Source organism: Mixophyes fleayi, chromosome 4 (genome assembly GCF_038048845.1).
Source record: "Mixophyes fleayi isolate aMixFle1 chromosome 4, aMixFle1.hap1, whole genome shotgun sequence".
NCBI classification, from domain to species: domain Eukaryota; kingdom Metazoa; phylum Chordata; class Amphibia; order Anura; family Limnodynastidae; genus Mixophyes; species Mixophyes fleayi.
In genome coordinates, this window is record NC_134405.1 from 276,468,718 (window position 1) to 276,492,870 (window position 24,153).

At 40.1% G+C, this 24,153-nt stretch overlaps 1 protein-coding gene across 1 annotated transcript in view; it reads right to left on the reverse strand.

Annotated features, from left to right (window-relative positions):
- The window catches only part of SEC24A (SEC24 homolog A, COPII component), a 60,055-nt gene extending 47,175 nt beyond the window's left edge, over window positions 1–12,880 (reverse strand). The window contains exons 1-2 of the mRNA XM_075209759.1: window positions 12,611–12,880; window positions 3,011–3,538 (exon numbers count right to left, since the gene is read on the reverse strand). Of these exons, the coding sequence (XP_075065860.1) occupies window positions 3,011–3,538; window positions 12,611–12,668 (586 nt within the window). The 5' untranslated portion in view covers window positions 12,669–12,880. The remainder of the gene's footprint in view (window positions 1–3,010; window positions 3,539–12,610) is intronic.
- Between the last annotated feature and the right edge of the window lie 11,273 nt (window positions 12,881–24,153).

Consider the following 24,153-nt stretch of genomic DNA (forward strand, 5'->3'; position numbering starts at 1 on the left):
TCTATAGTAAACAATTGTCCTTTAACAGGGAATGACAACAGATAGTCCTCCAGCTGACCTACATTTTCTATTATGTTCAAACCCCACCAACACTTCCTTTGTAAGGGTACCACTGTTATTATTGCAATCAAAGCCTTTCTTGGCGGAAACTCAGGCATTTTTTATAGAGAAGTGAAGGTGTCTCTAGTCAAGAAAATAGTGGTTCACAATGCATAATTTTGTCTTGAATTGCATGTGCATGCCAACAACCAGGTATACTGGGGTAGGACAATCTAGTGTACATGTTTTTGTGACTGAATGCCACTCAATTTAAAGCACTACTGTACAGGTAGGACATAAGTGCTTATGTAATATGCTTGAATATGGAAACAATTATTACCTCTGTCAAACCTAAGCTCTGGCTTTCCTAGAGGAGTTAAAGTGGTGTCGCTAAAGATAAATGCACAGGCCAATTGAATGCTTTTTAAAGTCAAAAAGAGGATTTTTACTCACCGTAAAATCAGTTTCTCTTACTACACTGGGGTACACTGCGTTACCTTGGGGTATAGTAGGTGGGACTGGAGTTAGGCACTTATAAACTTGTTTGTTCCCCTGACTCCTCCCCCACTATGCCCCTCCTCTGTAGCTGACTTCAGTTTTGTATAACCAAGCCAGGAAGAGAGAAGAAGCAATTTAGAAAGAAACACCAAAGATAGCACTACTTTCAGAGCAAGGGAGGGCGCGCAGTGTCCCCCAGTGTAGTAAGAGAAACTGATTTTACGGCGAGTAAAAATCCTCTTTTCTCTGTCCTACCACTGGGCGACACTGCGTTACCTTGGGGAGCTACCAAAGCTGTGTCCAAGGGCGGGAATGCTCTGAAACGGCTGTGCGCAATATTTGTGGCCAAAACCCTGCATTTGTGAATGCAAAGGCATGCAACAAAGAAAACAATATGCAGCAGAAACAGACGCTGCCACTCTGTACAACTGCGCCATTGAATGACGCTGTTGTGCCGTACAAAGAGCTGCAACCCTCCTGGAAAGTGCACTGTAAAAGTCACTGGATCCTGCAAAAGGGTAAAGACAGAATGTTGGTCGTGATGCAGTGGCAAGAGACCACCTAGACCCTGCCCCACCCCCTACACTCTTTAGCGCTGGAGAGGCTAACGGGTGTGTGTGTGTGTGTGTGTGTGTGTGTGTGTGTGTGTGTGTGTGTGTGTGTGTGTGTGTGTGTGTGTGTAGCAATTTTTGGAATCACAGATTATTGTAAATTACATTAAAACACAATACTAGACAGCCCATTGTTACCTATGCCAGAATCTATACCCTGATGCCAACTATTAATATGTTTGTATCACTGTCCTCCTGACTAACAACAGAAGTGAATGGCTCATGGGCAGATAAGTCCTTGTCCATTAGTCCAGTCAAATCTAGTCCTGATTGGTTGGCTCAGTGCAGTCTTCACCCAATTGTTTACTATAGACAAGTATTATGCTTCTTTCAGATTGGCCACCCTCCTCACTTCATACAAATTACAGCAGGAGTGGAAACTGCTCTTGGTTCTATATAAAGAACACATGTTGCTGTATTGAGTGTGTATTACACATGTCTGAGTTTACACATACCCAGACCTGTGTAGTTATATCCAAAAACAAGAAGAAAAAAAAATGTATGAAAGAAGGAACAGCTCTTATGACAGACATTAAACCTGATTACTATTAAGATCATGTGCTCGTTCTTGTGGCCAACAGATTAAAGCGCACACTGTTATCCATTCCCTGTCTGTTATGCATTGAGCCCAGAATTCCTGTGTCTGTGCTCTGCTAGCATACCAGCAGTCCTTATCCACAGTAAGAAATCAGTAAGGATTCAGACAGAAAAAAACAGCAAGAGGTACTGCAGCAGCTGCACAGCTACAACTAGGGACACTATCTGTGTGTTAAATTAACACACATAGTAGGTGGCTGGCTTGGCCAAGTGGTGGCAGGAAGAGAAGCCAGTGACAACCAATTGCTAGGAACCAACAAAAACCCAAAAGGCTTCACAGTAAGCCCATCAGCTGGTAGTTAGCAGCGCGATAAAACCAGATGGCCATTTAAAGACTTAAGGTTCAGACGAGTCAATGAGGAGAGACAGAGGGGAAGAACATAAAGATACATATAAGGTGTCCAACTATGGCAGCATGTAAGGTAGTGCTCAGGGCTCAGTGTCAAAAAAAGGGCATTGGGTAGTATCTATCTTATTAATAACACATCCTACATCTAAAAATAACCAAGTCTGTTTCGCAAACTCAACCCTCAGTATCCCCCTAACAGTGCATGCTTTCCATATCCTTTTGCTGGAGCACAAGTGTATTTATTGCTGACTGACACAGTGTAAAAGATTATTAGGGGGCCAGGAGGAGTGAGTTTGGGAAACCCTGTATTTGACCAATGTCCACCTGGATCTTTCAGTAATACCATGCATAGAACAGAGGTCTGTCTATCAAAGGGAAGATGGTGACTTCACACTGTTACCACTGGTACTTCCCCTCACCATGAGGAAATGTTTTGACACTCCTGCATTGTACAATCCTTCAGAAATCAGTGTCTGGCGCTGTAGCTGGACCCTTCAGCTACAAGGCAGATATGACATTTCTAAACTTCATATTGCAGGAGGAAATATAAAAACAAACAACAACAAAAACAACACTATGTCCTGTATTAAATTCAGATCATTCCATCATCTTGGAGAGGTATTCTCTCCACTTACTGTTAAATCTTAATAGCAAAAATGCAAGAGTTTGGCAATTCATGCACATGTTTCTAATTAGTGTCTAAGTGCATCACTGGATAAAGGAAATTAAGTAGGGATGTAATGCTCCCTCATAGGTATGCATGTATGTGTGAGTAATATATATATATATATATATATATATATATATATATATATATATATATATATATATATATATATATATATATCTCCCACCTCTATCTATATATAGACACACATACACACATAAAAATGATTTTCAGGCATTCATACTGTACCTGGACTCATAAAACTGTTCTGAAAAGGAGGACCTTCAAAAGAAGCCCCATACTGGTGAGTAGTTGGTGGCTTTGAGTTCCCAAAGGTTGATGGTGCTGCTGGGACAATTCCTGCTGTGGACGACACATGGTGAGCCACAGGTTGAGGCTGTCCATGACTCAAGGGTGTTGGAAAATACTGCCAGTTTGATTGTTGAGGCTGGATTCCATGAGGAAGATTGCCACCAAGAGTCGCTGGGGCTCCAACTGAGTTCTGAGGGGGAGGTGGCATTCTGGATGCAGAGTTTGTATTTTGAGGCGATACCATTGGTGAAGGTGCCATAGGTGGTCTACTAAAAGCCTGCCCAGATCCTGGGTTATTGCCTGGTTGTGGAACAATCTGAGGTCTACCATAACTGTATAGTCCAGGGCCTGCTTGCAGAGAAGCCTTAGCTGGAATATGCTGTGGGTATGAGCTGGGAGGCGCTGGATTATAGCCTTGTCCCACTGGCGGCTGTGGTGAATAAATCAATGGGTTTTGAAGCGGACCTTAAGGAGAAAATGAAAACAGATTATATACATTTAAACACTGAAGTGTATATTTGACCAAGCTGTACCAACATACAAAGGCTAATATGTAAATGTATAACTTTTTTTTTTTTTTTTTAGATGTATCTCCAATAATGTACACATTGAGTCACAAATCAACCATAAACTAAACCAGATCAATTTATGGCAAGCAACAGGATTACTTTTCATTTTGGCTATATAAGCACATGGCCAAGCTGTACCATTCCCTCAATCAATAGAACACATTTGAGCCAACGGCAGGATTTGACACAATTGGTGGAACAAAACGCACATTTCCAGAAATACTGAACAACCAGATCACAGAGGTGAGTGACTAAACAGCTGGTCAACGAATGCATAAAATATGTAAATGCAATCATTGGTCATCCAGATACTGAAGTTATTATGCAAACAGGGCACTCTCAAATTCTGATCAAGCAAAATGCCATTTGTGAGCTCACAAACAACTTAGTGCGGCTATTTTACTTAAAAAGTAACTGCATTTGGCCAAAAAGATTACACTTCAGCGGCATAACATGTGACAAACGACTGAACTTTCAAACACAATTTGGTTATTAAAACAAAAACAAGTTTAGAAATTGTTGTAGCTTCTTATAAAAAAATGGAAAAAAAAAAAATCACAAGAGGTTCCATACCATACAAGTCATTCATTGTAAGGATATCTATGCAGAATGTTATATATTTGGCCACTTCTATTAGAGAAGGTCAGATCCGAATAAATTAGGTCATACAATGAAGCATACAAAAGGAAATAATGGCAACTACATTTTTAGGTTTAAGACTAATTAAAGTATAGATTATAAAATACTGTCAATTTTAAATATAAAATTGTTCCAAACTATAAATCTTCCTGCAGCACTTTTTTTTTTACCTTCTACAGTAGCTTGAGTGTAATTTGCCACTATAAGAATCACAGCCAGCACATACATGTGAAGGAGACCATACAGGCAATCCCATGTTAGTTTCTTAGCCACTTCATAGCCAGAGCAATTTATTAGGAACACTTTGTTTTTATACAAGGCATGCATATAGTAATACTTGGCATTGTTGAACTTTTTTCCTTCACAGATTTAAAACCATTTTGACTATACAATTGCAACGTTATGTACACATGGGAAAAAGAAGTGCATTCACAGAGAAAGAAATCATGCATTGCAAGCAGCCCTGCAAATGGTAATATAGATGATCCTACTGGTATCAAGCAGTTTAATTTTACTACTATATTGATACTTTCCACATGTGTCTTAGACACAAATGGAATACACACTCAGAAATACTGTTCGTGTTCACACCACTGCAGAATATCCCCCTGAGCATTTTAGCATATTCATAGTCTTTGGGATATTCTGTTTATATCCACAACAGACATTGGAATACACTTTAAGATTTTTTTTTTATCTAATCTATAACAATATGAATTTCATATGTATTAAACTTTTACAATACAAGTTCAGGCAACCCTATACGTGGAAGAGCCAATATAAATTACAGCTTATAGAAAAGAAAATATAAATTGCAGCTGGCAGCAAATTAATTTGTGGCAGGGGATACTCTATTAGGCAGCATTGATCTCTAGATACATGTATGAAACATCCTACAAAACTCAAGAGCAACTAAACTATTTCATATTATTTTCAATAATAACAAAGATTGTAGTACATGACTGATTATATATTAAATAACTGGCATGTTTGTGTGTCACAAGAGGGGGGTGGTTCATTCCACACTAGGCATTGGGCTCTTTTGTTTAAATCTTTTGACTCATTGTCATCCAATTTTTCTAAGGGGTTGCTCTTACAACTACATGAACATGACACTACATGAGATATTTTTATTTAAAGACCAGAACTGGAAAAAGATTTTTTCCCAATTCTGGTCTGAGTAAAAATGTTTATACTTCATTAAATATGTTCCTCACACTCATATCTTAATTTACACAGACACACAATAAGGAAGTCTCTGGACAACTCCGTGGGTAAACACTTCTCTGGACCAGGACACAGAATGACAGATTTAAAAGTCTTCATACTAAAAGGTCTTTTTAAGAATGACAGGGAGATAAAAATATGGAAATTCAAACTGAGTCCTTGAGTTAATGACTGAAATGTTCTTATCAATCTTACACCTGGATTTATGACCCACTCTATGGACAGACTTATTACCCCACAGCAGAGTAATGCTGGGTACACACTACAGAAATTTCGACCAACTTTTTATGCCGAGCGATTTAACATGCGATCGATGGTCCGATCGCTCGGTCCATGGACTGCATACACACTAGCCTTGTTTAGGACGATAAAGGGAAGAGCGGACGTTCCTTTTGCGACTTTTTACAGCCATGTTGTCGTGAGCAATGATTTAAATTTTGTACACACTGCAGCGACATTTGCGGGGCATGTAACGATATACCAAATACATTAGCATAAAGGGGCAGAGCTTTCACTATAGTTAACACCCAAAGCTGCATAAAAATAGAAGGCAACACTGTCTCTTCATTCATTTCTATAAAATAGAAGTTTAGTAATATACATTAAATTTAGAAAAACATTTAACTGCTAAAGTGCAATGCAATCAATATTCCCTAATAAAATCCCTTCGTATGTAATGGAATGCTCCATTCTCGGCGTGCATCATCGCTGATTGGTCCACAGCAGAAACAAACGCCCATGTCTGAGTGTATAAAATGACACAGGAACCTGTTTGGCGCCGAGGAGCATTAAAAGATGGCGAGTGAGCAAGTGGCAGTGGGGGTTGCGGGTGAGGAGAGTTGTCTAAATGGCTAGCAAATATGGAGCATTTTACATACATATCTAGATCTATGAAAGTTATTTGCAGCTTCTTTATGAAATACATGTTCTAATGATCTTAGGCTTTATCCACCCCAATCCACTGCTAAGGCATGAAAATGGCATTAAAAGTAGAATTTAAAGTTTCTAATAGTTTAACATTTTAGAACGTGGTGTGACCCAATTCTCATGTGCTAACAGTATAGCAAATTGTACTGGTAAAAGCATAGCACATCAATGTTGCATGAAAAACACATTAATACACTTCACTAATCTGCAGGTCACTTTTCACATCTTTTACCCACTTACCCAACGCATGTATTAACGAGCCCTTTTACAGTAGTCATATCTTGCTTCCAGTGCCCCTCCCCTCCCTATACACAGTTCACTGAGAAAAATTAATGTTTTACATTGTACCTTATATCTGTACATAAAAAAAAGTAAACAAAGAACACAACCCAGGGGGAGAACATATCAACACATGACACAAGCGGATGCTGTCAGTCATGTCCACTCTTGGGCAGCTTTGTCCTTCTATACTCACGAGGCAGGAGAGCTGTGAAGTAGAAGCCAGCATGAAATTGAAGCTGGCATATCGCATTTGCATTTTACCCTCTCTCTCTCAGGTAGAGAGAGAGCATAGGACAACTTTGTTTGTTTTTTGTAATCACATTCCTAGTACATATAGGCTTATGTAAAACAAACTTTTCCACAAACCTGACATGTTCTTTTAAAGCAACAGAACCTATTAGCACAAACTACATTACATACATTACAGATTCCACAAAACAAATAATTCCAGCATTGAACACTTATCTGTGGCCTAATGCCTTTGGTCACAGAACAAGTTGGTGGTTTCTAATACAGAATAAGTTGGTGGTTTCTAAAACCCTTCTAATCCAAAACGAAAGAAACTACATGATCCCTTAAATTAGGTCTCCTTAACCATACAAAGAAATACCACAGAGTGACAGAGTATAGACATATCCAGCAGACAACCTGTTATAAACATAGCATGACCCATCAATTTACATAGAAGGGGGAAAAATGGACCTGCTAAACATGAACATCTGCACCCCTCCACTTTCAGAGGGCTGAAAGGGGACACACAGAAAGCAAAATGACACCTAATTGCGTGTGTGTGTGCGTAATATATATATATATATATATATATATATATATATATATATATATATATATATATATATATATATATATATATACATACACATACACACACACACACCGGTATATAACACACACACACATATATATATATATATATATATATATATACATATACATATACATATATATATACACATATATACATATATATATATATATATATACACATATACACATATATATATATATATACACATATACACATATATATATATACACATATACATATACATATATATACACATATACATATACATATATATACATATACATATATATATATATATACACATGCATAGATACACACACAGCTCTAAGTCACCAGAGGACCTTGTCAGCACCAGTGTTTCCCTGCAGAAAAGCGAAGAATCAATCTGCAGGGACCCCTGTGCAGTTCACCTACAGCGTTCCTAATAAACCATGTATGCCACCTAATTCACAAAAGGTGTGTAGTCTGCCCAAGATGATCCAGCGAGTCAGGGTTGATGCCGCTGGTAATATGCACCCTTTCAAGGCTTTTCATTCCTGAACCTAGGACTGTTCTATTACAGCATTCGTTTTTTTTTTACTGTATCAAGCCATGAGCACATATTTATGATATAAATGATGTCATGTTCGTGTACATACTTGACCAACACCGCACTAAAGATCACTATATTGAGAGTAGGACATAAATAAAATGGATTTACATCTTCTTGACAAAAACCCAACATGCCAGCAAAACATTTGTCAAAATGTAAATGATTATACGAAGCTACAATCCTTATCATAGTGCAGTTTAAATTTTCAAATAAGTTCCACTTAAAAGAAAAATTCACACACAAGGTTCTGCACCCAAAACAGCATGAAAGAGACAATACTATGTGTTTTAACAACTAAAGTCTGAACATTATTTATGTCCATTGTCATTTGACAATGGCCATTTATGTAAAGGCCAGACTATACATGTGATACTGATCTGCAATCACTCAGGCTATCACATTTCAGGCTCCTAGCTCCCTATATTGTTGTCTGGATGACCATATCTTTTAGAAGTTGTCTCCCACTAGATGACCATTTTGCATTTCTACATAGACAATAATGGTGAAGGTACGGTGAAGATAAAACAACACAACACTACAATATCACCCTTAGGGCAATTTCACACTAGTGCAGTGGTCGGCAACACCTGACACACGTGCAAGACATGGCACACAGACCACTTTTGTCGCTCCACAGCTGCTTCGTTAAAGCAGCTGAGGATGGACAAAACGGAGCTGCTACTCAGTTTCGGCCATCATCGGCTGCTTTAGTGTAGCAGCTCCCAGTAGTGGAACAATGGCGATTGCAGATCTGGTATTATGTTGATCCCCATTTATAAAAACTTACTTGAAACTTAACGGTACAAGTAGGAAATATTTTGACAATGCATTCTTACAAAATTTGAGCTCTTTTATATGTTATCAGGAAACAGTTGAAGATGTGATTGATTGTCAACAAGCAATCAGCAGATTGAAACGCATCATGGGAAATGTAAACAATGCCTAATTAAATTACCAAAGTAAAAGCTAACAGAATAGAGTGAAAAAATACCCACATTAGCAGAGGGTCACACAGGTGATTTTCAGTCTTTGGACTTAAATTTTTATCATGAGATGAGGCATTTAAGAAAACACAATGTGACTTGGCAAGATTTGTCTTGAGATAAATATAAAAAAAAAGCAAAAACAAAAAATCATTTGCCTATGATTTCCAGAGGGGGTTCAATTTCTGCCTTGCACATTTGAAGGATCATCATGTTAGAAAGCAACTTAAAAGACCAATTGAGCAGCAGAGCAAAACAACTGACAAAGTTACAAAACAACTGATCTCTGCTAAACTACTGTCAGATTACACAACTAAAACTCGACTGTGTAGTGAATGTAGCCTAACCTTAATAAAACTCCACACAAAGTGAACAATCTTGTGGTAATTGTGAGCGCTTATATCACTGAATCAACAATAAGTGGAGAATTCAATTCCCCCGAATTAGCACGGCGCTAAAGTTATTACCATTATTACGGTGATTTTAAACTCTACTTTGTGCTTGCAGATCTGGGGGCAAAAAGCCGGCGTTAAAACTACCATAATAAATGGTATTTAAGCGCAATATTACCGTAATAACGGTAATAATGCGCAAGCCGCATTACTTTTACCCGTAACACGCCCAATTGAATTCTCCCTTAAGGGACAAAGAAAAAAAACCTTTTTGCATTAATACTTACAGACAGCAAATACACAACATGGCCAAAAGTATGTGAACAACCAAACATCATATTCATGTGTGTTTGTTGAACATCTCATTCCAAAACCATGCATATTAATATGGAGCGGATACGTCCCTTTGCTGCAGCCTCCACTCCTTTGAGAAGGCATTTCACTCCATTTTAGAACATGACTACAGGAAATCACATCCATTCAGCCACAAGAGGATAAATGAGGTCTGGCACTAATGTTTGGCGATAAGTCTTGGTCCGCAGTCAGCATTCTAATTCATCACAAAGGTGTTAAATGGAGTTGACATCAGGGCTTGTGCAGGTCAATCAAGTTTAGTCAAATTTGAGAAACCATTTGTTTTTATGAACCTCGCTTTGTGCACATGGACACAGTCATGATGAAAAAGGAGAGTCTTCACCAAATTGTTGCTCCAAATTCAGAAGCACACAATTTTCTAGAACGTCACTGTATGCTGTAGAATGAAGATTTCCTTTTACTGGAACTAAGGGGCCCAAGTCAAACCATGAAAAACAGCCAAGAACATTATTCCTCCTCCAACAGACTTTACAGTTGACCGTACGCATTCATATAGGAAACATTCTCCTGGCATCCGCCAAACCCATATTTGTCCGTCAGACTGCCAGATGGTGAAGCCTCATATGTCTCTCCAGAGAACGTGTTCCCATTAATCCAGAGTCCAATGACGATGAGCTTTACACCACTACAGTCAATGTATGGCAATGAGCATGGTGATCTGAGACTTGTGTGTGGCTGATCTGCCATGGATATCTAATCCATTAAGCTCCTGATGAACAGTTCTTGTACTCACAGTGCTTCTATAGGCAGTTTGGAACTCTGAGTGAGTGTTGGAAGTGAGGACAATTTTTACGCGCTACAGCACTCAGCAGTTCCATTCTGTGGGCTTGTTAGGGCAGCTTCGTGGCAAAGCTATTTTTGCTCCTAGTCATTTCCACTTCTCGTAAACAGCACTTACAGTCGACTGAGGCAGCTCTAGTGGGGCAGAAATTTGACAAACTGACTTGGAAAGGTGGCAACCTATGACAGTGCCATGTTGAAAGTCACTGAGTAGTACAACCCATTCTACTTCTAATGTTTGACTATGAAGATTGCAAAGCTGTATGCATGATTTTATGCACCGGTAAGCAATAGGTGTAATGGCCAAACACTAATTAGAAAGTTTGTCCACATACATTTGGCCATCTAGTGTACATTAGATATAAAACACTCATTTACAAAATTAACTTTGTACATAAGTTTATTTAGAAAATTATTTTATATCTTATTAAAACATATGTGAACAAGATACTCGGATGTACATTATCAAAGCCAAGAATGGTAAGCTAAATTTATGCAAGATTATTCTGCTGTGCTGCTTAAAACTTGTTTCCCTGTATCGAGACCACAAAGTGAAAATCAGTACTGTCTTTTGTGCCCTAACAAAAGACAACTCTACAAATCAGCATTAGTGTTCCACACAAAATGTTCTTTGACAAGTTTCTAAGTTGGCAATTTTGCAATGCATTAATCTATAATACCACTGTTCTCAGTAGTGTAAACTATGCAGCAATCATTAAAGCAGCTGTGCAGTTTTGATATTAACATTAGGATTGCATTGACAACATAAAAAGCACAACTGAAAATTATGAGGTTTTTTTATTACAATTAATGTAGGTGGGGGTAGACCAGTGACAGTGAAGTCAGAGAAAGACACTGGGCACATCATAATAGAACTAAGGAAGTTTTAAAAATTGACATCCAATTTCCCCCTTATAGTTTGCCCAGTCCCAATGTAAACTTTGTTTGTCTGAGCAATATGGTGCAGTTTGACAAGGCTACCAAATGAGTAATTATATAGGGCACAATATCCTACTGATGCCTTTAACAAAAGATATTATGTATGTAGCCAACACACTGAATATGTGTTTCTAAATAACACATGGTAATACCATAATTTTATTTATGCTTCCATTTTGATTATATTGAAGACACACAATAATAAAAAGTTAGAGTAACAGATGTATAACCCTAACACACATTATCCTCACAAAAGTATCATGTAACACAAGAATGAATCCAGTAAATGGAATAAAAACGTCAGAAACAAATTCAGTAGTATGGAGCACTATATTGGAAGCGCTTCCGATAAATCCTCAAACTATAACAAAATCAACCACTTCTCTAAAAAAAAACAAAAAAAAAAAACAAGAGGGAATTAATGTTTGTTGCAATTTCATATAACCTGGTTTTCAAATTATATGTAAGCAGATCCAAATACAATTAATTTTATTTATTTTACAATATGGAAAAAAATAGATGATTAACCTTAATTTTTGACACAACCACAGACGATACAACTAACGAAAGCTCAAAGGTGGCAGAAACAACCAGCAAGAGAAACAGTGACCTTTGGTCAGTTCAACAGAAGGGCTGATGAGCCTAAAGGTGGGCCAATTGATATGCAAGGTCCCATGACCTTCTCTATGTCTGCTATTAACCACTGTGACTCCAGCATAAGTCTTTACTTTGCTCTGTGTGTATGTGTGTATGTGTGTATGTATGTATGTATGTGTATATATATGTATATATATATATATATATATATATATATATATATATATATATATATATATGCTACCCACCTCCTCCTTAACCCCTTATATGCTGGCAGAAGAGAGAATAGACAGCCGTCACCAGTTAGTTTGCTATTAAATACCAAGGGCCACCTCCTTATGCAACACAGAGAGACGTCTCCCCTTTAACTGACCTCTAGGACAAGTATAGTAGATGTCTCCACACTCACCATTTGAATACGGGGGCCCAGATCCCCCATTTTGGGAGTTGTACCCGGCGCTGGACATGGTGGCTGGGCAGGGTGAAGGAGGGGTGAACCCGGAGATACTGCTGAAATGTCCGCTGTGTGCCGGGGACTCAGCCGCTCATCGCGACTCTTCCTAACTGGAGGCTGCCGGTGTCCGCCTGATCGAGGCCCAAAATTGTTAGCAATAGTGAAATAATTCAGCCCTGGGATCTCAGGCAGCAGGAAGTGCAGAGTCCCTACCCCGGGGCGGCCCCGCACATGCGCGCTAAGTACACGTGGCACTTCCTGTACGCGTTACTGCCACCGTGCACCGGATAGTACAGTGTACTGCAAACATGCTGACATATGTGTCACTGAGATTATGTGGAGACGTAAGGTTCTCAGACACCATTTATGGAGCAGAATAGTCGTTATAGCTTGTATAGTATAATCCAGAGAGAATTCAGGTGCCATGGAATAAGATTTTTACAATAGAGTGCTGTTATTTTATGTTTTCTCAAAAGGCTGAAATTAGTTTTTTTCATTCTGCCAACTTCGTAGTCACTTCTTAACCATGTTCCAGCTTCTTATTCGGAAAACTTTATTTTTTAAAGGATTAAAAAAGTTGGGTCGCTGATTTAACATTATAATTTATTTATTTATGAGGCACCACAGATTCCCTAGTACTGGATACAGAAGCACGTAACAAGTAGTAATACACATAAGTAGCACAAATTAGTGTGAGTAATGCAATGGGAACTCATACTGAGTGGAACAAAAGACATCACAGGATGTATAAGAAAGTTAGACAGTAGACAGACATGGTACACTAGGTAGAGAGGACCCCTACTGTGGAATCTTACATTTTAAACAAAAGTGTAGTGAGAGACAGTTGGACTAAAACTGGGTGCACACTACACGGTTTTCGTCCAATAAGCTGAATCAGCCGACATAGGACCGCTCGTTCAAAAGTCGGGTCAGTGTATGCAGTGACACGATGGTCGAAAGTGGATTGTCGCCTCATTTGGTTGGTCGTACCGTTTAATATTTTCGTTCCAATCTCGTTTCCGTTGTGTAGTGTGTATAATCTTCCGACCGATCCATGACAATCCTCCGATACTTCCTCGACCTGGGGGGCCGTGTGTATGTAAATTTTTTGATGTCTGTCCCAGTCCCACGTGGTGCAGAATTCGCACATCACTGACTTGTATTTTTTTATCGATGTGTATTGCACCTGTCTGGCTGCAGACCGTTACACGTGTATAAAGCATGTGTGTTATTACCCTTTGCATCTATGTTGGCAATCATTTCTCATTTAACCTTAATAAAGTTTAAAAGCTATTAAAGTTATAAAGTCATATTAACCTTTATTAAATAATATTTATAAAATACTCTGAATAAACCACACAGTATTAATGCAACAGTTTTATTGCAGGTAAAAAAAATAACAATATAAAATTTGTATAGTACAATATGAAATGTGAAAAAAAAAAATAGTATTACGCTGAAAGGGTGCTACTGGTTTGTGGCACAACAGTTGCACAGCATATACATGTCATCAAAAGTATTATCAAGGTTTTAATTTTTTTTTCTTGATGTTGGCAATATTTCATTTCTTTAAAATAATCGTTGAGCTTGGCAACATTTTTTTCTTCTTCCGAACTTTCATCGGATATGACGATGGTATCTATGAAGCAAGAAAATAAAAAATGTTTACCATTACACTTCTATATCTGTAATAAAGTTAATAAAAGTCTTAATCTGACACCTGAAATGTGCTCACCTTGCCCACTACTCGAGATCAGTTTGTGTTGTAGTCCCTCTGGCACATTTATTTTTTCTTGTTTGATAACAGGTGTTATTACATCAGTGGTATCTACAGTGGCCTTGTCACCATTAATTCTTGCGTCTGACAAAACAATAATCATGCGTTTGCATTGGTTCATGTGACAGTAGAATGAAATGCATACAGTCCTTCAAACAGGTACATTACACGACTACACGTGTTACTCACTTTTTTTAATGTTTCTACGTATTCCCTCCAGTCTCCGAGCCTCTTTATTTTTAAGGTCCGACCACCTCTTCTGGACTTTGAATTTATTTATTTTCTTTCCAAGTTTTTCCTTCAGTAATCGCAGTAGTTTTTGCATTATCAATTCCTTTCTATTAACTTTTCTGTACTTTCGCTTTTGACAGTCGTAGTCGTACTGGTCCAGTACTTTTACCATCATCTCCATCTCTCCTGGACTCATTGACTTTGCTCTTTTTACTGCAGTACATTCTTCTTGAGCATCTCCTTCCCCCACCTTAACTTTTCCAACATATGTTGGCCCTCCCAGCACCATTTGTGACTGTCTCCGTTTCCATTGATTCAACCTCCACTAACACCTCTACATTCGCCATCTTCTCACGTTCCTCGGCGCCAGACAGGCTCCTCTATAATTTTATACACTCAGACATAGGCGTTTGTTTATGCTGTGTACCAATCAGTGATGATCATTTCCTGCAAATGTCGCTGCAGTGTGTACGAAATTAAAATCATTGCTCACGACAACATGGCTGTTGGTCGAAATTTCTGTAGTGTGTACCCAGCTTAACTGGGAGAAAATGGAGTTGGCAGGGAAGTAAGAGGAGTTGACGGATAGAATGGTTAGGAAATGGGATAGGCAAACTAAAAGGTAAATATTGAGTGAGCGTTGGAAGGGTAGGGAAGTGTCGAGTGAGATGGGGTAGGGAGTTTCAAAGAATAGGGCTTGCACTGCAGAAGTCTTGGAGGCGAGCTTGGACGGAGGTAATTAGAAGTGAATTTAAGCGGAGGTCAGAGGCAAAACGGAGAGGCAGGGTAGGTATGTACCGTGAGACAAGGTCAGAGATGTAAGGGGAGAAGTGTTGGTAAGGGCTTTGTAAGTGAGAGTAAGGAGCTTGAACTGAAATGGATAGGAAGCCAATGCAGGGATTTATGCAGAGCAGTAGCGAAAGAGGTGCGTCAGGATAGGAAGCCTAGCTGCAGCATTCTGTATTGATTGAAGGTCAGAAAAGTGGGAGTCAGGAAGGCCAATGAGAAGGAGGTTGCAATAGTCCAGACAAGATTTGTTAATGGGAATCAACAGATGGTGGTCAGACTTGTTGGGCCAGGCAAAATGCAAGTGTTTTTTATGTAACTAATGATCCTCTATTCCCACTATCAAATTTATAGCCCTGCGGGATTTAACCACCTGATTTATTGCCCAAAACCTTGTTGGCACAGGCAGAGGACCAGCGGGTTTTATATTAATTTTCACTATTAAGTTTTTGGCCCAACAGGATTTAACTTTTGTAAACCTACAGTTACTTGTCCAAAATGATATCATATAGTGACTGGGCCCACTTTCCCACCTGATTTCATGCCCTACCCCTTTTGGGCCAGGCTAAATGCAATTGCAATTTGTGTAAAGGAAACCCTTTAGTGTTAATCAAATGTTAAATCAGTGATCCAAGTTCATTTAAAAATAAGGTTTTCTGAATAAGAAGCTGAACATGAATAAGAAGTCAATAATAAGCTGACTGAATAAGAAACTAACCAGCCTCGTTGTTTACTCTTCTAAAGCAAATACCATTTCCCATCTTAGAATCTGATGTATAGATCTCAGTATGGGTAAACTCATGTGACTCCCAAAATGTGTCTGCCTTTTAAATGTTAGACATTTATAAAAACTTACTCTGAGAACTGGCCAGTTTAGCTTATTATAGAAAGCAAGGTTGCTTTGGGAAACTATATATTTTGCAAACAAATGGCTGCTGAGATGAATATGCATGTCTGAATGCATGAAAAAGGGAAACAAATTATAGGTGTACCTCTTTGGCTACTTCATATGATAAAATAAAGATATAGCTATCACAGCAAAAGAGATGCTATGTAGACTGTTACATAGTTTCTGTTTAATTTCTAATCTTTATTCATTAATATTTTGCACATTAAAAGTGTTTTTTGATCCTTCAAGGCAATTCTTTCAAGTCAGGCCTTGTACCCACAGGTGTCAAAATGCAACGCTCATAAACATGCGTGGCATTGGAATTCATGCTTTGCAAGACCACATTTTTTTCCATCAACCATGTTCATTCCACAAAAAAACTTTTATTTAGTACCAGATGGGTTTTGTTCAATACTTGGTCCTGTTTTGCACCTTACAGTTTCAGTACAGGAAAGAAGTGCATTTCCTGAATTCTTTTGCCCAATGTTAAAAAGAAAGCTTTAAATACACAAAAGTGCCTGAAGTAATAAAGTCATTCCCAATGTCCTTTCACAGTCATTAATAATTTAACTCGCAATTGAAGCTAAACTAAGCTATACTTTAGGAGGCAAGGTTTAATGAGAGAGGTGGTTCCAAAGTAGTAAGAGTTCGGACTTTCACATGATAGTCACACTTTTACACAGTAGTCTTGCACCTTCAGATTCACTTAGAGCAGTGTTGGCTAACCTGTGACACTCCAGGTGATGTGAAACTACAAGTCCCAGCATGCTTAGCCAATGTATAGCAGCTTATTGCTGGAAGGGTATGCTGGGACTTGTAGTTTCCCAACACCTGGAGTGTCACAGGTTAGCCAACACTGACTTAGAGGATCATTTAGGAGCTCCTGTGTAAACCAAGGTGTTTTGTGGTGCATAGTAAGTAAGATATGTGAGCAATCAGTACTTTATTAAGAGTTAGGCACTAATTTAGTTAAAGGGTACAAATTTGCACCTCTAGAACCATGTTGCAATGAAAGGGGTACAAATACCATACTGCCCTGCTTTGCATGTAGCACACAAATATTGTCCAGCTTTATTTTAACACTGCGAATTAGAGTTGAGCTAGAACGCCACCTTACATTTTTAAATTTGTCCACACATTTTAAATTTGCCTCCCTGCAGCACAACATGATTTTGATAACTAAGTCAGGTCCTCAGTGTACAAAATGATCTTAAAGTATGGTGTCTTAGATACAGGCTGTAGAGTTGTGGGGTGTTGAGGTTCAGCAGCAACATAATGGGGACTATAATATTCAGCATCAGTTTGTAAGGAGGCATTCCTGGAGGGGTGAGAGAGTTGAACTATTTCACGGGGTAGATAACTGTTTATCATTTGTTGCTGTCACGGGCACTAGGAGTTTTACCCAGAATTCACCAGGTGGAATTTCACTTTACCAGAGGCGCGGAGTCTAACACAGTGGCTGGTCTTTTCCAGGAACTCCCGCAAGGGAGTATGGTTTTAGCGGCTGCCACTGTGCAGGTCGCGGCCCTCTGGGAAGTGTGGTGAATATACGGAACTGTACAACTGAATAGGAAAGGGAATGTCAATGATATAAATGCAGAGTCTCTGAACAATGGAAACAATGGTAACACGGTAGACTGATGAGCAGTAATAAAAGGAGGAGAAAGTTCCAAAGTGCATTAGCACACAGGTAGCATACAGCAGACCAATATATGACAACTGGATAAAGTTTTATGCAAGGACCAATCAATAATGCAGCAGGAGAGGCAGCGGCTCGCAGCTATACTTCAGAGGCACTATAGGCTTTAGTCCTAATAACAGGTACCATGCAAAATCGTAGGGTAAGCTGCTCCTGACATATGTTCCCCCTGTTAACTAAAGACTTGTGCAGATGCTGGTATAATACTAGATAGCGTGGAGCGGTCTGCGGCTAGCAAGTTGTACCACCAATATGAAGAGAAGACTTGTCCGGGTGCAGGTATGTTATCAGGTAGCGTGAAGTGGTCTGTGGCTAGCAAGTTGTACCACTGATATGGAGAGACGACTTGTCCAGGTGCAGGTTTGTTATCAGGTAGCGTGAAGTGGTCTGCAGCTAGCAAGTTGTACCACAATATGGAGAGAAGGCTTGTCCAGGTGCAGGTATGTAACAAGGTAGCGTGGAGTGGTCTGCGACTAGCAAGTTGTACCACTGATATGGAGAGACGACTTGTCCAGGTGCAGGTATGTTATCAGGTAGCGTAGAGTGGTCTGCGACTAGCAAGTTGTACCACGATATGGAGAGAAGGCTTGTCCAGGTGCAGGTATGTAACAAGGTAGCGTGGAGTGGTCTGCGGCTGACAAGTTGTACCACGATATGGAGAGAAGGCTTGTCCAGGTGCAGGTATGTTCCACAGCAAACAGCACGAGTAGAAACCGGAAACACCTCGGAGTCACAAGGGAATGAGAACCAAAGAACAGGCAACGGTAATAGATTAACAGGTGCCTTAAGTAGTGAGAGGTGATTGATTGACCAATGAGACTATGAGCAAGGTTTTAACAGTTCGTGGTTTCTGCACATGCGCAATCCTTGGTCAAGATGGTGGACGGCCGCGGCGCCGAACAGGCGCCGGCAAGAGAGAGAGAGAGAGACCCATGTCCCAAACTAGAGGCACTAACCATCCGGTGAGTGACAGTACCCCCCCCCCTTTTAAAGGTGGGCACAGAACACTTGGAACCGGGTTTGCCCGGATTTTTGGAATAAAACTTTTTTAGTGCTGGAGCATTAAGATCATCTGCACGGATCCAAGAGTGCTCCTCCGAACCAAAGCCTTTCCAATGCACCAAAAAACGAAGAACTCTTCTAGAAATTTTAGAATCAAGTATATGAGTAATCTCAAACTCCTCCTCTTGTTGAACTTGATCTGGGCGAGGTGCTGAAGAAGGAACAGAGAATCGGTTGATAAGAGGCTTGAGTAATGAAACGTGGAAAGAGTTGGAGATACAAAGGTTCTTAGGCAATAACAGCTTAAAACAAGCAGGATTTATCACCTGAATGATTTTATATGGACCAATAAAACGTGGAGCAAACTTCATAGAAGGAACCTTCAAGCGAATATTCTTGGTACATAGCCATACACGATCTCTAATTTTGAGTGCTGGAATTGCTCGCCTCTTTTTATCGGCAAAAAATGTATATCTCGAAGATGCCTTCTTCAGAGAGGATTTAACCTGAGCCCAAATGGATTTAAACTTTTGACATAATACATTAACAGCAGGAACTTGGGTGGGAGGGAGAGAAGGAAATTCTGGGCGAGACGGATGGTGACCGTATACCACAAAGAATGGTGTTTTAGAAGAGGATTCATGATACATGTTATTATGGGCAAATTCCGCCCATGGAAGCAAGTCTACCCAATTGTCCTGATTGGCTGAAGAAAAAATTCTAATGAAAGTCTCTAGGTCTTGGTTGACTCTCTCGGTCTGTCCATTCGATTGAGGATGGTGTAAGGATGATAATGACAATCAATTACCTAAGGTCTTGCAAAGGGCTCGCCAAAATCTGGAGACAAACTGTACTCCTCTATCCGAAACAATTTCAGACGGACATCCATGAAGTCGAAATATTTTTTTGATAAAATGATCAGCCAATGTAGAGGAAGAAGGTAACCCTATCAAAGGGACAAAATGAGCCATCTTAGAGAATCTATCGACTACCACCCAAATGGTATTACATTTTTTGCTGAGAGGAAGATCAGTAACAAAATCCATACTTATAGGGGTCCATGGTTTGGAAGGAATAGGTAGTGGTTGAGGTAATCCCGCCGGTGTTCTACGGGAAGACTTAAATTGGGAACAAACATCACAAGCGGTCACAAACTCCTTGACATCTTTCCTAATAGATGGCCACCAGTAACTCCGAGAGAGAACCTCTAATGTTTTTCGTACTCCAGAATGCCCAGCAAAACGAGAGGAATGATACCATGACAGAATCTTCTTTCGAAGAAGTGGTGGCACAAAGGTTTTTCCAAACGGTAGAACATTGGTGGAAGAAGCAGCTAAACTCACACATTTAGGATCAAGTATAGGACGATCAAAACAATCTTCAATATCGGAGGAAGAAGCAACCGCCCGAGACAATGCATCCGCTTTTTTATTCTTGGAAGCAGGTTTGAAGGTTATATTGAAATCAAAACGAGAAAAAAAAAATGACCATCTTGCTTGTCGGGGGTTAATACATTGAGCTGACTGCAGATAGAGAAGATTTTTGTGGTCAGTAAATATAGTCACGGGGTGACGAGCACCCTCCAGCAGGTATCTCCATTCCTCCAAAGCCACTTTAATGGCCAATAGCTCCTTATCCCCGATAGTATAATTCTTCTCAGCAGGTAATAGACTTCGAGAATAAAAAGCACAAGGATGGAATTTCTTTTGTACCGATCTCTGAGATAGAATGGCCCCTAGTCCAACATTAGAGGCATCCACCTCCAGGAAGAATGGAAGAGTCACATAAGGTTGTCGAAGAATAGGAGCAGTTGAGAACGCCTTCTTGAGGAACTGAAATGCTTGAAGAGCCTCAGGAGGCCATTGCTTGGTATTAGCACCCTTATGGGTAAGAGCCACTATAGAAGAGACAATGGAAGAAAATCCTTGAATGAAACGTTGATAATAGTTAGCAAATCCTAAAAAGCGTTGAATAGCTCTGAGTGTAGTTGGCTGGGGCCAATGTAAAACTGCATTCACTTTCTCCGCATCCATTTCTAGGCCTACTCCAGACACAATATATCCTAAGAAAGGAATCTGGGATAATTCAAAGGAACATTTCTCCAATTTACAAAATAGTAAATTTCTCCGAGAACCTCTGCCACATGCTGTCGATGACATGAAATATCTTGAGAAAATATCAATATGTGGTCTAGGTAGACAATTCACAAATCCCTGGAAGACAGCTGGGGCGTTACATAACCCAAATGGCATGACAAGATATACATAGTGTCCATCACTGGTGTTAAAAGCTGTCTTCAATTCAATTCTGGCCTTAATCCAAATGAAGTTGTAAGCACCACGAAGATCCAGCTTGGTGAATATCCGAACTCCCTTGATGCGGTCAAAAAGTTCAGTAATTAACAGAATAGGGTAACGATTTTTGATGGTTATGGCATTGAGACCTCGATAATCTATACGAGGCCTTAATGACCCGTCTTTCTTAACGAAAAAGAAACCCGCTCCAGCGGGGGAAAAGGACGGCCGAATAAACCCACGATGGAGATTTTCCTTGACATAGTCGGACATCGCTTGAGTCTCTGGTAAAGAGAGAGGGTAAACACGACTCCTTGGAGGAATCTTACCAGGTGGTAAGTCTATTGGACAATCCCAAGCCCGATGGGACGGAAGACGTTCTGACTGGGCTTTATCAAATACATCAGCAAATGAAGCATACTGTGGAGGAAGACCAGGCAAACAAGGTGCTATAGAGGATTTATTTATTTTCACGGGAACAACTTGAGTCAGACATCTATGATGACAAGCTTGACCCCAGGAAATAACTTGCGGAATGTTCCAATCAATTTGTGGAGAATGGAGTTGAAGCCACGGAAGGCCAAGTACAATAGGACTAGTGGTAACAGGGAAAATCAAAAAAGAAATTTGCTCTTGGTGTAAGACCCTGATTTGAAGGGTTAAAGGAATAGTACGTTGAGTAATAATTCCATTGATAATTCGTGAACCATCTATGGCCGTGACAGCAATAGCTGTTTTTAAAGGAGTCACTGGTAAGGACCACTGACACACTAGGGAACTTGAAATAAAACTTCCAGTGGCTCCAGAGTCCAGAAGTGCTTGAGTAGTAAAAGACCTAGTGGAAGTAGAAATAGTAACAGCAAACGAACAAGTTTTAGAATCCATATGACATGGAGAGGATTCCAGGGATCCCAACCTTACCTCTCCAGAACAGGTTAGGGCCTCGCGTTTCCCGACTTTTTAGGACAAAAGTTCAGCATATGATTAGGATCAGCACAATAGATACAGAGTTTATTCTTTAATCGTCGTTCCCTCTCCTCTGGAGTCAATCTAGAACGTCCCACCTCCATGGGTTCTATTGGTGGTGAGAAATGACAAAATCAGGATGCCAAGTGGACAGGTATTTTAGATAAAGACACCCTTTCAGAATTTCTTTCTCGGAATCTCATGTCCACTCGGTTACACACAGATATCAAAGCATCCAAAGAAGAAGGTAACTCTTGTGAGGCCAGTACATCTTTAATTTTGTCAGCAAGGCCCTGCCAGAAGGCAGCTATCAATGCCTCATTGTTCCATTGGAGTTCAGAGGCAAGTGTGCGGAATTGGATTACATACTGTGCTACTGAACGAGATCCTTGGCGTAATCGAAGAATGCTAGAGGCAGCAGATATAACACGACCAGGTTCATCAAAAATTCTTCGGAAAGTAGAAATAAACATGGCACTATCCTCCAATAGAGGGTCATCTCTTTCCCACAGAGGGGAGGCCCATGCCAGAGCCTGTCCAGAAAACAAAGAAATTAGATATGCCACTTTAGAACGATGAGTAGGGAAATTTTGAGGTTGGAGCTCGAAATGAATGGAGCACTGATTGAGAAAGCCCCTACAAGCTTTCGAGTCTCCATCAAATTTTGAAGGACTAGGCAGGTGTAGAGCAGAAGCAGTAGACGCCTGGGATGGCACTAGGAGCAAAGAAGACACTGGAGGATTAACAGCAGAGGATACATTTTGCACAGGGTCTCCCCGAGAAACTAGAGACTGGAAACATTGAAGTAATTGTTGCTGACGAACATCTTGTTGTTCAATCCGAGTAACCAGGTGCTGTAACATGTCCTTAGCTGTTGGTTCCGATCCTGCGTCTGTCAAGGCCTGTTCTTACTGTCACGGGCACTAGGAATTTCACTTTACCAGAGGCGCGGAGTCTAACACAGTGGCTGGTCTTCTCCAGGAACTCCCGCAAGGGAGTATGGTTTTAGCGTCTGCCACTGTGCAGGTCGTGGCCCTCTGGGAAGTGTGGTGAATATACGGAACTGTACAACTCAATAGGAAAGGGAATGTCAATGATATAAATGCAGAGTCTCTGAACAATGGAAACAATGGTAACACGGTAGACTGATGAGCAGTAATAAAAGGAGGAGAAAGTTCCAAAGAGCATTAGCACACAGGTAGCATACAGCAGACCAATATATGACAACTGGATAAAGTCTATGGAAGGACCAATCAATAATGCAGCAGGAGAGTCAGCGACTTGCAGCTATACTTCAGAGGCACTATAGGCTTTAGTCCTAATAACAGGTACCATGCAAAATAGTAGGGTAAGCTGCTCCTGACATATGTTCCCGCTGGTAACTGTAAAGACTTGTGCAGATGCTGGTATAATGCTAGATAGCGTGGAGCGGTCTGCGGCTAGCAAGTTGTACCACCAATATGAAGAGAAGACTTGTCCGGGTGCAGGTATGTTATAAGGTAGCGTGAAGTGGTCTGCGGCTAGCAAGTTGTACCACTGATATGGAGAGATGACTTGTCCAGGTGCAGGTATGTTATAAGGTAGCGTGAAGTGGTCTGCAGCTAGCAAGTTGTACCACGATATGGAGAGAAGGCTTGTCCAGGTGCAGGTATGTAACAAGGTAGCGTGGAGTGGTCTGCGACTGACAAGTTGTACCACGTTATGGAGAGAAGGCTTGTCCAGGCGCAGGTATGTTCCACAGCAAACAGAGAGCACGAGTAGAAACCGGAAACACCTCGGAGTCACAAGGGAATGAGAACCAAAGAACAGGCAACGGTAATAGAGTAACAGGTGCCTTAAGTAGTGAGAGGTGAT